The 15,997-nt window shown below is 38.5% G+C and overlaps 1 protein-coding gene across 4 annotated transcripts in view; it reads right to left on the reverse strand.

The window, feature by feature from the left end:
* The window catches only part of rp1 (RP1 axonemal microtubule associated), a 270,471-nt gene that overhangs the window by 177,917 nt on the left and 76,557 nt on the right, over positions 1 to 15,997 (reverse strand). For all 4 annotated transcript variants that reach the window (XM_062980362.1, XM_062980361.1, XM_016995666.2 and 1 more), the window contains exons 16-17: positions 9,869 to 10,046; positions 6,886 to 6,969 (exon numbers count right to left, since the gene is read on the reverse strand). In XM_062980362.1, the coding sequence (XP_062836432.1) occupies positions 6,886 to 6,969; positions 9,869 to 10,046 (262 nt within the window). The remainder of the gene's footprint in view (positions 1 to 6,885; positions 6,970 to 9,868; positions 10,047 to 15,997) is intronic.

A 15,997-nucleotide genomic window follows, 5' to 3' on the forward strand; every position in this document is an offset into this window, starting at 1 on the left:
GTCTACTGTCTCAATATCAATGCCACAAAAGGTTTCCTCTGACGTTAAGTCCAGTCGTGTCTGATTCGGTTGGTGCTCATATCCATTTCTAAACCAAAGAGCCGGCATTGACCTCCAAGGTCATGTGGCCGGCATGACTGCATGGAACGCCGTTACCTTCCTGCTGGAGCGGTACTCACAAATTTACGAGGCTCAGTAGAAATGAATCAGGGCCCCACCGAAAGCTGAGACACAAAACAGATTAAGGTTTACCCCGAATGCACAAGACTACTAAATATCCTAAAGGCGCCACATCCCATTGGATTTTTGGAAGTTAAGTAAGATCAGCCCTGGTTCGTACCTGGATGAGAGACTGTGAATGAATACCTGCTGCTGCAGGTTATATTTTGGAGTAAGGGGTTGGCAAAACTATATCAGAGTATTACTTGCATAAGAAACTCCCCAAAATAACAATAATAAGCAGTGGGGCTAAAATCAAGAATGTAGTTATCTGACTGATGTGCACTAAGAAATCTGAAAGCAAATACTTGAAAACTCAAACATTAAACAAGGGACAAAGGAATGCAGTAAAATCAAAATAATTATTCTTTACTTTAAATCCTGTGCAACTTAATTATGGATTACTTGACTCATTTATTCTCAAATAATGAGGGTGTGTGAGAAATCTCTGATTCAGAATCTGTTGGTGTCAAGAGTAGCAGATTAAACTGATAGCAATTTTGTGAAATGTGCTATTACAAAGTGGGTGGAGAGGAATGGAAAGCAGAAGCTATCAAAGTGTTGTTCTACCTCAAGTGTGACAGCATTTCAACTGCTAGAATAAGCACTTTTCTTCTACCACAAAAAGGCGATAAATTATAAGAACCCTTTAAATATTTATAGTGTGGAAGACCTAGTTCTGTATGGAAAAATGAATGTTGCAAAGTTCTTCCAGAACAAAAGCTCCCCTCCTCTCCCCTCATTTATATGGTGCATAAATTTGAGAAATATAAATAACCTCATTGCTACCTCTGGAGTTTTGCATTTTCTTAAGTTGAGGCATCACATATCTATTATGTTTACACTATATAGAGATGTATGACTTAAATCCTGAAAGCCAGGTTGAGAATATCTGGGTAAAGATTAAGAACAAGAGAAACAACTGTGATATCATTGTGAATGCCTGCTACAAAGCCCCAAGCCAGACAGATGATCTGGATAAGGCCTTCCTGGAAAAGAAAGGAGAAATGTAGTAGTAATGTGAGATTTCAATCATTCTGGTATTTGTTGGATGTCAAACTCTATCATGGAATCATAGAAGTGGTAGACAAAGAGTATCAATGCTTCTTGAAGCTACAAATCCCAGGATTCCATAGCATTGAAAATGGCAGTAAAAGTAGTGTCAAACTACATTAGTTCTATAGGCTGCCCTGAGTTCCCTTTGGGGTGAGAAGGGTAAAGTACAAATATGGGAAATAAATAAATAGTGTAGATACACCCTACAACTTCTGGGACCTGATACTCAACACCACCTGAAGTAGGGTTGCCAGATCTTGGATCTGGCTCCTCATCAGTCTTCAGTAGGGTGGAAGAAGAATATCACTATGAGATCACAGCCTTGGAAATGTGATTGCATAGTCAACCCTCCATATTCATGGATCTTACATCAATGAGTTCCACCATCCATGACTTCAAAATATTTTTTACTTCTCAAAAGCATACTAGGGTTTTGATATTTTATATAAGGGACAATATCATAATTGGTGAACCCTCATGTCTGAATAGGATTGCCTTCCAAGTCTTGGTGGTGGTGGCTTTAAGAGTCTTAATCTTGACCTGCATGTTCTTCCAGTGATGATAGTGGTTTCCAGATGGAAGGAAGTCCTGGTCAGGGTTGGCTTAAGGTGCCTTCCTCTGAACACGTTTCTCCCTTTCACCCTCCATTCATGGCTCTTTGAATTCCACAGCACTGTTGGTAACAGCTGGCCTCCAATTAGAACACTCAAGGGCCAGGGCTTCCCAGCTTTTTGTGTCTATGCCACAGTTTTTAAGGTTGGTTTTAAGCCCATCTTCAAATCTCTTTTCCTGCTCACCAACATCCCTGATCTAGCAACCCTAATATTGTTAGTAAAATAACTCCTTCTCCCGTCACTCAAGGTATATGATTCAATTCCTTGAATGTTCAGTAGTTAATAGGTATGTGTGATCAATAAAAAAAAGTTTCAAAAGTCATTACAAAATTAGGGGGTGCTGGCGTTTCATTTCTAACATGTTTCTAAAGTATAGTTAGTGGAAATTTAATTACTATAACGAGAGTTATGAATTTCCGTTACTTTTTTGTTATAGTAATTGCACATAATTACTATAATTGGGGAAACTTCAGGTGCTCCTTTCTCCCTCATTTTTACAGCTATTGGGGTGAAAGTTGCTACAATGGTAGGACACATTGACCAGTGTTAGCCCATCAAGTTTCAGAATGTTTCACTTATCCATGGAGTATTGGGGAATTTACAAAGTTTTTATAAACAACATTTTAAAAAAAAAACACTACAAGAGCTATCTCCTTGAATGATCTATACAATGACACAAGATAACAGATGATCACTACCCTTAACTTTCAGAAATATTCATATATGTACTGATTTTAGGGAAATTTTTAAAGTTTTGACAAAAACGTACAGTATGTTGAAGAACGCCACAACAGCTATCTCATTGAATGTATTTCATATATTAAGTAACAGAAACCAATTTTAACCAATTCTACATTTTCATAGAATCCTAGAGATAGAGGGGACCCCCAAGGGCCATCTAGTTCAGTTCCCCTCTTCCAGGCAGAAGGACACCATCAAAACTTTCCTGACAGACAGTCATCCGGCCTCTAAACTCATTAATGTTTCCCGAATTGAGTTGGAAAGGATCCACAAGGGCCATTCATTTAGGGGTTTTTTCCCAGCCCAGCACTGATTTACTTACTTGTATTGAAGTATCAGTCAGTCCTCTTCTTTGCAGATTCAACAATTTATTGGAACTCTGGTTGGCTGCTGCTAAGAGGGGCAAATTTCTCTCCTTTCCTGATTGGGGCTTTCTGATGCAAGCAGAATTCTGGGAGATATAGTTTAGGGCAGGGCCTTTTGCATTTTCTGCCATAGGGTTCCACACATTCCCAAACTACATTTCCCAAAGTTCTTTCTTTCCCAGCAAACTCTCCCTGTTGCTTCCATCTCCTAATGGTGAGAAGCCATTGATCTAAAGAGGAAACCTGGCTTTTTGGCTTTGCTTTGCTTGTTTGCTTCTGAGATTTACAAAATGCAAATGAAAAAGTATTGGGTAAGTTTCGATTCTTAAGTGTTTGGTGTCTGATATCACCCTGTAAGTACGAATGTAATGAATTTGATATGACTTACGAGGACGAACAATAATTATGCATACCTCTAGTAGATAAACACAAGGTATACAACATCAGAAACAAGCTAAACTGAAACATCAGTTGTATCCACTTTTCTTTCAGATCATACACATACTGCCCATTTTGTGCTGGGCATGTATACATGCCGCCCTGTGCAGTCTAAAGGGCCTCTAAAGGGGCTGCACTATAACTCCCAAGATCTTGAGGCAGCATATCCTTTGGATATTGGTTTGTGGAAAGATGGTCCAGTATAACTACAGAGACTTGGAATAACTCACTGAACCACTGGGTGAAATGGATTACTACCAAACTGCAGAGGCTGAATTAAAAAAAGGGGGAAGAAGAATATGTTTTCATTGAGTTGAAAAACTAAGGCAATGGGTAATGTGGCCAAACAGTAGACAGATAATACCTAAGTTCTGCCAGGATGATGAACTTCCCTCAGAAAATCTATAAGCAAATAATGCCCTGGAAATTCTGTTCTATAAATAATGCTTTGTAGACATGTAAACCAAAGACATTTGTTTCCTACAGGCTAAAAATGTTCTACTCTGAAAACTGGAGTTGATTGTTACCCTGGATTAGTCACACTTCAGGGGATCAAGATGCAAATCCACCATGACAAACAATGTTCCAGAGGCTAAATAGATGGATAAGCCAGGCTTCCTAAAATCTTTTCCCCCTTTTGTCTCTGGTTATAATGAACCTAGATTCGAATGTATAACTGAAAACTTATTTTTGTAAAAGCTTTATCATCTTGTTGTTCCACATTCCTAGCTAAAATGGTGAACTATTTCTTGATTAACTGTTTCATTCCTCCTTATCTTTGGGCTAGCCCCATTAATACAGATCCTATTTCTTCATTCATAAAAATTATCAGATTCATATCAACAGGCACTGCACTGTTTTATTATTTTCTTTAAATGCATACACCTGAATAAAAATGATGAAAAGTTGCTTTGCACACTCAGTTGCTCCCATTGTCCCACTGTAATTTTTAATTTTTTTGTGACACTTGAAATGGATTCTTATGGTAACTGGTATTCTGAATCAGTTAACTTAAAGAGAAAAGTGTATCTAAGGGCCCATCCAGACAGGTCCAAAAACCTGTCTTGGTTTTATCAGAAGCATCCAAACAATACCTCCAGTAAAACTGAATTAATTCAGAACAAATCAGGGTTTCCCTGTTTTTTCCAAATTAATAGAACACCTGGTAAGATCCAGATCTTATGGTAAGATTGTTCTTACCAGGTGTGGGTCCTGTGTGGATTGGGCCCAGGTACTGCATCATGATATCCCCTGGCCCAATCCACACAGCCCTCTTGAATGTTTGGGCTCCAGGAGCCCAAAAATCCAAGAGGGCACCCCAAACCCAAATTTACCTGTTAAAAGTAAAAAAAAATACCTGGTCACCATTTTGTTCCTCCTCATTCCCTACTGGCATGAGGAAATGACGCATCAGGATACGGGGAGGGGGGCTGAGGAGGGACACTTCTTCATGCCAGGAGGGCGCAGGGAGAAACATAATGGTGACCAGGTAGGGTTTTTTTTTTTTACTTTTAATGGGTAAATTTGGGGGGGCTTTAGGGTGGCTGCATACCATCCTGAATTGGAATGGAATTGGAATTGCGTGTAGCCACCCTCCCCATGAAAGCCTGGACTTTGTGGCCTGTGTGGGGACTCAAATCCACACCAAACAGGGTTTCTAAAACCCACTTTGGTGCAGATCTTGGGAGTTATAGTGCAGCCCCTTTAAAGGCCCCTTAGACTGCACAGGGTGGTATGTATACATGCTTGTGTGGAACCGCCCTAAGACGCAAGTGAAATAGTCAGCAGGGACAAGAAATCTCAAGTGTCACAATTGCATTACTTGCAATCCATCACTTTGGATGCTCATATTTAAAGAGTTATATATCAACGAAAAATGCTGTTTACATGCAAAAGGCAAGGTCATAGTGGATTAGCATAGCCAGGTACATTTTCATATTGCACAGATATAACACTATGATTCTACGTTTAAGTGCCATGACCGATTCCTAGGAAATCCTGGGGTTTGCCACTTTCTGAGTCACTGCAGCTTTCTGATTGAGAATTATAAATATCTCTTCCTTAACTGCAAACCCCAGGATTAAAATACATCTCTTTTTATTTGTTTGCAGCCTTATTTGACAACTGACAACCAAAGTACAGAGAAGGATATTTCTCCTTTCTGTTTGAAAGTACCTGGGATTGAGCCATTTGCATGGAAATCATGTGCTATACCACAGAATGACAGTTTTCCACTTATTGACAGATTAAACAATATTGGACTAGATTAGATGTGGTCATTTCTAGAAGACTGCATTAGCTCCCAGAACACCTCAGAGAGCTACAACTCTCTCACAGTACCCCTCTGCCATAGAAATGCCTCAAAGAACCTCAAAGACCCAAGAGAGGCCTTATATTAACAATGGATGTAAGTCACTTCCTGCTTATTTCTTGTTTTAAATTTAAATTAAACAAGGGGATGTCCTGTGGAGGGCATTTGAGGGGGGAAACACAAGATGAAACAGCAATCTGATGAATTAGTAGATGTTTCATCAGTTGTATAACCTAGATCAAGAAGTCAAATTAATTATTACATCAAGCTCCACATTGAAGAGCATGTGACAACCTTTTGAAAACTGAAGGGTAGAAATTTTAGGATTGTGTAGTGTTGTTTTATTTATTTCCATTGTAATAGTGTGTCTGGAATTATTTGTAATGCTGTTAATAGTTTGATTCTATGCTAATTTTTAAAAACTATGTGACATCTAAATTTGAAAGCTACTTTTCTAGGGAAAAATTAAAGTATAAATAAAGATAATAGCGAGGAAGAAGTTGAAATCGTTGTTTGGACTGAGAGGAAAACAAAGTGAGGAAGTCACTTGAATAACATTATTGGAAATGACTACAATAATTTGCATGTGAATGCACAATATAGAATAGTGGATAGACCTACTATATCTCAAACAAATATTTCCAAAATTCATGGAACTCTCCCTTCAGTTAAGAGGACAGTCCACTTTATGAACTTTATCAAGGATGGCCCTTATGGTCTTCTTCCAGGTCTATGATTCTATGAACCTGAAGATTTCAGATGCCACAAAGTTTATGACACCATCTATAACTCACTGTAAATTTTAAATTGTGAGAAAATTAGTGGCAAGGTGGACTAGAGCCTCTAATATGCCAAAGTGAAGCAAGACAAAATGTAACATTATTGGTTTTTAAAAAACACATTGACCCTTATATGCGAAGAGAAGTAAGGTCCCTTCCACACAGCTGAATAAAATCCCATATTTTCTGCTTTAAACTGGAATATATGGTAGTATGGACTCAGATAACCCAGTTCAAAGCAGATATTGTGGGATTTTCTGCCTTGGTATTCTGGGTTATATAGTTGTGTGGAAGGGCATTTTTGAAGAGTTTAATGGGTCTACCGCTGTGCTACTATTTGTGAGACACAAGATTCTCCATACCTGTTTTGTGCTGTCTGGATTCTTTGATCATATCTTTCTGCTGGGCAGGAGTTGCAGATGTTCCCGTTGGTTTTTCTCTACCAACTAAAATGTGAGACAGGCAAAAGATCATTACTTTTTAAAAATTTCTCTAGAAATTTCCCATGACATCAATGGACCTTTCAAGTTTCCTGTATATAATATTATGTATACACTTCTTTTTCATATGTATTTTATAGATACACATCCTTGACTTTTGCACTTTGAAGCTCCTCACTCCTTAGCATCTCCCAGCACAAAATGGGATGGTAATAAATTCACTTTAGCACTTATAAAATTTAATTCATTTTTATTGACACATCCACGTGACTTATCCCTGAGGCATACTCCTTTACCACATCACTCTACCTCCTACATTCTCTCTTTTTTAAGGAACATAAGTCAGCAGCTTTCTTCAGCCAAAACTAAATGTGAGCACAACACAGCGAGCAATGCCTTCTGTTCATATTCTGCCAAACAAGCTAACAACCTCTAAGCTTATTGATACTAAAAACCACCATTACCAACCACCATAATAAAAATAATACAAATTATGCTCATGTATATACACACACACACACTTACCCACACATATATATACACACACACCCTTTAGTTACATCAGCTAGGATTTTCTAACATAATGCCACTTTTGCTACATCAGCTATGAAATGCATATTATTTTTTTCAAAATATTCATTTTGAAAAATAGTCCCCTAATATAAAAATGCAGATAGTCCATTTTCATATTTTAATAATTCTCCAAAGATATATTTTTGTCTGTAAATTAATCTATTTCATGTACATATTTTTTATTTCATTTAGAATGGCACAATTGGTTAACAGTGATGTAACATTGAGTTGCATTTGTAACATCACTGCTATCTTAAGGCTATGTTACTGGTTCAAATGGGAAAGTTTTGCATAGCTTCATTGTGATACCAAAGTACAGATTTACTTCAAGTTAAAAAACGAAGGAATACCCAGTTGAGGCATACTGAAAATATTCTTGTACATGCAATTTATGTCTGAACCTAATAAGATTATTTGCTTTATATGAAATTATAAACTGCAGTGTGAATATTTATGACTTTGTACCAGCACCAGATAAGGACCAAGACAGCAGCAATTGCACATTATCAGTGGAGCCAAATGGGGAAAAAACATGCAAAAGCTGACAATGTGTTCTAGTTTGGTTTGGAGGCATCACTGCTTCAATCTACGCCTAGTTTTGGACTGGACGCTTTGTGGATTGGCCACCACAAAGCGTCCAGTCAGGCTGGTTGATTTCTTAAGAGGCTTTACCATCAATGTCTTACTTGAGATTAAATGGATTATATAAATTGTCAGTGTGTATGTTTAAGGTACTATAAACATTTGTGTAAGTCATGTTTTGGGTTCTTGCAGTGCAAGAGAGTAAACTGAAGTATCTGAAGCAATGGACAAGGCAGCAAGAGAGAGTGGATGAGTTTCTCTTGTTTTTAAACCAATTTTTAGATTGGGTACTGTGTTGCTGGCTATTTTTCTGCTGCTGAACAGGAGACTGCCATTGCATGCAAACATGAAACTCTTTATATCAGGGGTGTCCAATCTTTTGGCTTCCCTGGGCCACATTGGAAGAAGAAGCCTCATCTTGGGCCACACATAAAATGCACCAACACTAATTATAGCTGATGGGCGAATTGTAGCTAAGGCTCCTTTCTACACTACTGTATAAAATCCAGATTATCTACTGTGAACTGGATTATATGGCAGTGTAAACTCATATAATCTAGTTCAAAAAAGATAATCTATATTTTCTGATTTGATAATCTGGATTATATGGCAGTGTAAAAGAGGCCAGAGTTGTTCTTTATTTTATTAGTTAATTTAAACAGTTTTTTGCTTCTTCTGTCTGAATTGTTTGCAATCATAATGTGAATTACAGATAATACTTTGATATTTGGTGATATAACATACACAGATAATTCCATTCCATTCTGTTACCATCTACAAAGTTCATACCCAAGAATCGTATAATCAGGTTACCAAAAATTGCAAAATAAAATCCCATAATGTTTTCAGTAAACTTACACTATTGTGTTGGGCTGTATTCAGAGCCATCCTGGGCTGCACATGGGCCACAGGTTGGATATGTTTGCAATTCAGCTTTGGTTGAAATACCTCCAAGATTCCAGCTGTGATTTATGCCTTAGACATTTTGAGGGCACAATACTGGCATCTACTGGAACCTTATCTTTGCTATTGTAGTATACTTGTCTCAGTGGGTGGACAAAGAACTGTATTCCTTGATTATACTGAATCAGTTTTGGTGATTATGTCCTAAGGATGTGAACAAGTTAGCTGGACAGGTTGGGATGCTCATCAACATTCTTGACTCTTATAACTAGATGGCTGGTTGAGTCAGGCAAATTGGCTAGGAAGGTGATCAGTGTTTCCCAGTTAGAGAACTACTTAGTGAGATACTGAAAAGGGGAGTATGAGAGAATGGCCTTGTTGTGCTGGCCTTTGAACTCACTGCTCTCCTCAGAAAAAGCTCAACTTGCCCTGACTTTTTAAAATACAGCAGTAAGATCGGGCCCCTTCCCCATGTTTTTTGAAGAGTTTAATGAGTCTACTGCTGTGCCAATTTTGCCTTCTCCATTTCATTTCTGCCTCAGATTATTTTCAGAGAGATTTATAGTTTTAGTGAATATGTTATTAAATTTAATATTGTCTCAATTTTTGTAAATTGCTTTTGGACTATTGGGGATTGGGAGGAAAAGAGTAAAACAATTCAATTACACTAAACGAACACATAGTTGTAAAAAGGCTTTGGAATAGTGAGTGCAGATCTGTTCTTTTTTGTTCTTGCCATTTTTATCCTTTCTAAAATATCTTTCTAGAGATACTGCATGCAATATTTTAAGAAGCAATATTGATAATTTTGATACAGTAAATAATAATTGGATAGGCTAATACTTACATTTGACCACTTGCGGGTAAAAGAAAATGTTGTTTTCTCCAGTATTTACAACTGGTTTGGTGTGACCATTAGGTAGAAGACCAATATATATTCCTCTGTTTCGCACAGATTCCAGGCTTATTGATCCACTTTCCAAATTCTTCTCTACTATAAAATGACAGTCTACATCACCGGTGCCCTGTAGGTAAGTAACATTTTTATATAAATATAGTGGAATATGTAGCTTCTTAGGAAAACATTATGTAAAAAGTAATATAATGTATAAAGGTCTCATTTGCACATCTTTAGGCCCAATCCAGCAAAGGAATTTCATATATAAAAGCTGTCTTCAGTGTGCCTGGCCTTCTTGGAGATAAATATGCTATTATATGAACATTTGTGTACTTTCAAACCAGTTGGAAGAGCATTGTTATAGAGATGCACATCTACTTACCTCTACTTCTTTTCCTTAAAGATAATTTGGATTTCATTTGCTCTTGAAGATTTAAAAAATACCCTAGAATACTCCAGGTGTACACTCTCTTTTCCCTACACACAAAAACCCCATCTAGGTATCAGTCCGACTTATTTTGTAAGAAGCCTAAAGACGTATGCCTGAAGAAGTACTTCAGCAGCCTCGAAGACAGGCAACTGGCAAGATTACCCTATTCCTCTGAGCATGCACCTGAGGAAACAGGCTCTTGAGATACTAACAAAAAGTTGACAGAAACAAGCTGCAAGCCATTTGAGAACATTGTTGGAATAGAACAGCCATATAGTTGCAAAGAAAATTATAAAGACACACGAGTCAAACATAAAACCTCGCTTTGATAGGTGAAGCCTGAGGACAATTCAAGCCCACCCTAAGCCATGTAGATACTTCAGCAATGCACTCAAGCCACTGTGGCAGTAGGATGTCTGTTATACTGATACCAAATGTTCCAGCTATGTGAATCATATTGCATGAGTCAGAGCAGTTCAGGAAACATTTAACCTACTTCACAGGCAACCCCCCCCCATCTCCCCCCCCCCCCAGCAAGATTTTGTGAAAACAAAAATGGTGAGTTCAGTCCTCTAATTCAGCAAAGATATGTTGATCCAGTTTTGAGATAAATGACTCTTAGACTAGTCTTTTATTTTTAAAAGCAATTTGTTTTCTCGTTCAATACACATCATAGATGTGTTACATAATTTTTACCCCTATGATGGACAAATACCTGAAATACAGGGGCTGCATATCCCCTTCAAAAGATGATGATAGGAGGAGGATGACACACATGTTGTTCTACAAGAACATGTTGGGCCATCTACAGAGGCCACAAAATCTAGGGCTAATCTGAATTTTTGCTGCTTTCAATAATATCATATGCTTCCATGGTGTTTACGCCAAACTATTTGCAAAGTATTGCAGCGAAGGGAATGGAGGGAAACTTTGTTCAGCCCCTACTGGATAGTCATGTTTACCTTTGTCATTTTTGTCACCAGACCCTCTTCTTTCCAAATTGTGTGAGCATCTTTGTTGACATTGGCAAAGATGTGGAGCAATGACCAAGAGGTCTCTGGAGCTCCATAGCCACCACTATAGCAACAAAAAAGGACACAGATGGGTGTCATCCCCTTCTCCCTGGGCCGAGGACAGTGGGAATAACAGGATAGCAGTACTGGCCCATGAGAACAGTGGGGATAGTTCTGAATCAGAACAGGCCCAGCTGTTAACACACACCCTAAATTGTGAGGCTGCTTCAGAGCTTCAAGAAAGAGCATCCTCTGACTTTTCCTAATGTGCGCTGAAATTGGAATAGTTGGTTTTACCTTGTGTTATGAACCAGACATCTCTGGACATCATCAGGATGTCCAGAATCAACCTTTGATCAATTCCAGGGTATGTGACCAATGTAGACTAGCTCTTTGTTACACATCAGGCTTGTTTGAGTGCCAGCTATGAAGCCTGGAGTATACCTATGAAGCACAGAGTGTGACTTATAGAATATGGTATATATGTCATAAAATATAGTACAGAAATCTAGGTGCATTAGAATTTATGCATTGAGAACCTAGCAGTGGTTTAAGTCTAGACAAAACATCTATGCATATGTAAATAAAGAATAAGAACAGCTGCACCTCCAACAACACTGTGAGATGGAAGTTGATATGACCCATAACAATCTCCTAGTAGGGATTATGACTGATACGATCAGGATCACAGGCAACCAAAGACTCCAGCTGTACAGACATTCTTTTGATGCAGAAAGAATGAGGCAGAGGGTGTTTGGATTGTTTTTAATTTTATGGTGTTTGAATTGCTTCAAACAGTTTAATTATTTGTTTTAATGTGACTTTAAACTGGCTTGTTTTAATAATTGAAGGTTTAATTGTAATATTTTATATTTTATAGGTTTTAAATTGTATTGTTTAAAGTTCTGAGCCACTTTGGGTCTTGATCTAGAAAGGAAATTAGGGTACAAATAAAAGACAAGGTGGGGGAGAGTGATGCTATATCTATATATTTTGACTGGACCTGGTTGAATCAGTCTGCAGTGCCAAGACAATAAATAAAGAATAACACCCAGAAAACAGAGGAATTCCAGACATGAAACAATCAGGGCCAGCTAGCACCTCCCAACAAAAGATTTCCCCAGGCAGGAATTAGCCAGGCCTTGAGCTGCAAGGCCATTAAATGCTAATCAATGTGATTAATTGCAACATTCACGCTTGCCTCCAACAGACAAGAGCTCTTTCTCTCACCCTGGATCTTCCACAAATATATAAATCTCCCTTGCTTAGTTTCCAATATACCTCACAACGTCTGAGGATGCCTGCCATAGATGTGGGTAAAAAATCAGGAGAGAATGCTTCTGGAACATGGCCATACAGCCCAGATTTAAATATATCACAAGAACTCTACAGAAATCTTCATTTTTTCCCTTAAATAAAATCATGTAAACAATTGATCTTGGCATGTCAGGACAAGAACTGTGAAAATTTCCATCCCTGGTGTCAGTACAATAAATGTCTTATAGACACTATAAGGGGATGCCTGTGAAAGGAGAATTTTCTTGAAACTGCTTGACTCTGATATATGTAAAACCAAATGCGAACAAATGCACATAAACATGTCAGTTACTTAATTTAATAGAGCTGCCAGATTGAAAACTGGAGACAGCTCTATCTTTAATGTATAGGAGAATTTCTGCAAATGTAGTTTGTCAAGCAGATAACAAGCAATACATATTGAAATTCTCTCTTCCACACAACCATTAGAGTTATAGGAAATGTCTCCAGTTTTACAGTCTAGAAATGCAATGCAAAAACCTTCATTGACATAGAAAAAATGTAGAAAATTATCCAATACAAATGAAACCTGGTTTTTCTGAAATAACATCCAAAAGAGAAAACAGACCCTGGGAGTCGAAGTCCACATGTAAAGGTAACTATGTAAGGAAAAGATGCAAGAGTGTGAAGGCACACTGGGGGAAAAGGAAGGCTATTGTCTGGCTACCCAGCAGTGATCGGTTTACCCTTTAATGTACCTCAGAACCTTTAAAGTAAATACTGTGGATACTAGATAAATATAACCAAAGTATGTTTATTGAACAAAAGCAAGGTTACTTCAATCAGGATTCTAGAATAATGAATCAGAATAACATATAATAGAAAACAAAGATTGTTGTTTGAGCTTAATCACACACAAAATAAACCTTTTACAGTATGTGAAATAATATGAGGTAAAATCACTGAAATATGTCTCTTATATGTAAGTACAATCCAGAAAATAAATGGCAAAGCACTAAATTATAATGTGAGGTAAAACACTCCAAATTATAATGAAATAAAACTATATTGATTGTGAATGAAGGCTATAAAGACTAGGAGGTAAGTATAAATTATAATAACTATGAGGTATGTACTTTAAGGCTCTAGTGGGAAATACAGTAGAGTCTCACTTATCCAACACTCGCTTATCCAATGTTCTGGATTATCCAAAGCATTTTTGTAGTCAATGTTTTCAATACATCGTGATATTTTGGTGCTAAATTCGTAAATACAGTAATGACTACATAGCATTACTGTGTATTGAACTACTTTTTCTGTTTTTTATTTATTTATTTCGTGTCAAAAGCATTGCACGACAAATACATTTCAAAATGATGGGGGGGAAAAAGGAAATCACAAGCAACTAAATAGTTTTGGACCAAAAGCGGGCAACAGCAACCGCATTGTCCGTAGCTTTAAACAACTCCTCCTCCGTACATGAGGCAGGGCATTGTGGGCAAGCATACATATGCTGAGTTGTTTGTTCAGCTCCACAGTCACACAAGGTGGAGGATTCCTCCAGGTAGTGCCACCTTGCCAAGTTGTCTTTTGATCTGCCCACTCCACTTCTGAGTCTGTTCAGGGACTTCCAAGTTGCCCATTCTTGGTTTGCCCCTGGAGGAAGACCCTCTTGGGGGGCCATCCAGTTAGAATTGCCAGGTTTAGCTGCCCAGAGGGACACCCTTGCTGTTGCTGGAGGAACATCAAGAGGAGTGGTGGTTCTCATGAAGCCCTTCCTTGATTTGAGTCTGGTGGGAGGAGGGTGATAGCCATGCAGTGGGTGGCTTTCACAAAGTTCGACCTTATTTCTCTCACCATTAGCAGCAACTTCAGGAGGGGCAATGCCAGCTAACTTGTAGAGTTTATCAACAGGTGTAGCTTTAAGGCATCCCGTGATGATTCTGCATGTTTCATTCAGTGCTATGTCCACCTGCTTTGCATGGGCAGACTTGTGCCAAACAGGACAGGCATACTCTGCAGTTGAGAAAGACAAGGCCAGGGCTGATGTTCTTATTACTTGTGGGTCTGCTCCCCATGCGCTGCCAGTCAGTTTCCGCAGGATGTTATTGCGTGCAGCTACTTTGTGCTTGGTGTTCATGCAGTGTTTCCTATATGTTAGTGTTCGGTCTAAGGTGACACCAAGGTATTTAGGATGGAAACAGTGTTCGAGCTCTTGGCCTTCCCAAGTAACTTTCAGTTTCCTGTTGGCTTTGCGGTTACGTAGGTGGAAAGCACACACTTGTGTCTTGGCAGGGTTAGGTTTCAGGTGGTTCTCTTTGTAGTAGCTGGAGAGATCTTTCAAGGCATTGGTGAGTTGCTTTTCAACTGTTTCAAAATCTTTCGCTTGTGTTGTGAGGCCAAGGTCATCAGCATATATAAAGCTCTTTGTGAGTGGTGGTTGTGGCTGATCGTTCGTGAAGATATTAAATAAGGTCGGTGCAAGAACGCTGCCTTGGGGTAAACCATTCTTTTGCCTCCTCCATCTGCTTTTCTGGCCCTGAAACTCCACATAGAAGCTGCGGTTTTCTAAGAGGGTCTGGACAGTTTTTGTAAAGTCAAAGTCCCGGGTGATATGGTAGACTTTATGCAGCATTTTTCTATGTTGTACTGTGTCATAGGCTGCCATAAGGTCCACAAAAACTGTTCCCGTGATGCAGCCTTTCTCATAGCCTTCCTCGATATGCTCAGTCAGATGAAGAATTTCTTGTAAGCGGCCGATCTTTCCAAACCCAAAAGCATTGGATGAATGGATGAATACCAAAGGTCTTTATCAAGACCATTGCTAACGATTATTACTTTTTCTGTCAAATTTGTTGTTAAACATGATGTTTGGGTGCTTAATTTGTAAAATCATAACCTAATTTGATGTGTAATAGGCTTTTCCTTAATCTCTCCTTATTATTCAACATATTCGCTTATCCCACTTTCTGCCGGCCTGTTTATGTTGGATAAGTGAGACTCTACTGTACTCTGATCCATATTGACTGATACTGGCTATAGGTAAGTACATTAAACTATAATGGTAAGAACAGAACCAAGGCTAAAGTAAAATTCTCTAATCTTAATGGTAAGAATGTGCTATAGGTAGCCTATTTGGGTTGCCAGGCCAAAAGGAACCCAGACAAATTCTTTGACCTATTTCTAAGAAGCTCTGATCTAATAATGAAAAAGGAGGGAAAAGGCCTCTGAGCTGAGCTCTCAGACAGCAGGGCTGAACCAACTCACCCAGGCCTATAGGGAAGTTTTAAACTCCACCCCTAAATAAGAACAAATGGAACGGTCCACCCAAGGGAAGCCGTACCAGGAAAAGAGCAAAGGAGAGAAAAGCTAGGTAAG

The sequence above is a fragment of the Anolis carolinensis genome, chromosome 4 (assembly GCF_035594765.1).
Source record: "Anolis carolinensis isolate JA03-04 chromosome 4, rAnoCar3.1.pri, whole genome shotgun sequence".
Taxonomy (NCBI): Eukaryota; Metazoa; Chordata; class Lepidosauria; order Squamata; family Dactyloidae; genus Anolis; species Anolis carolinensis.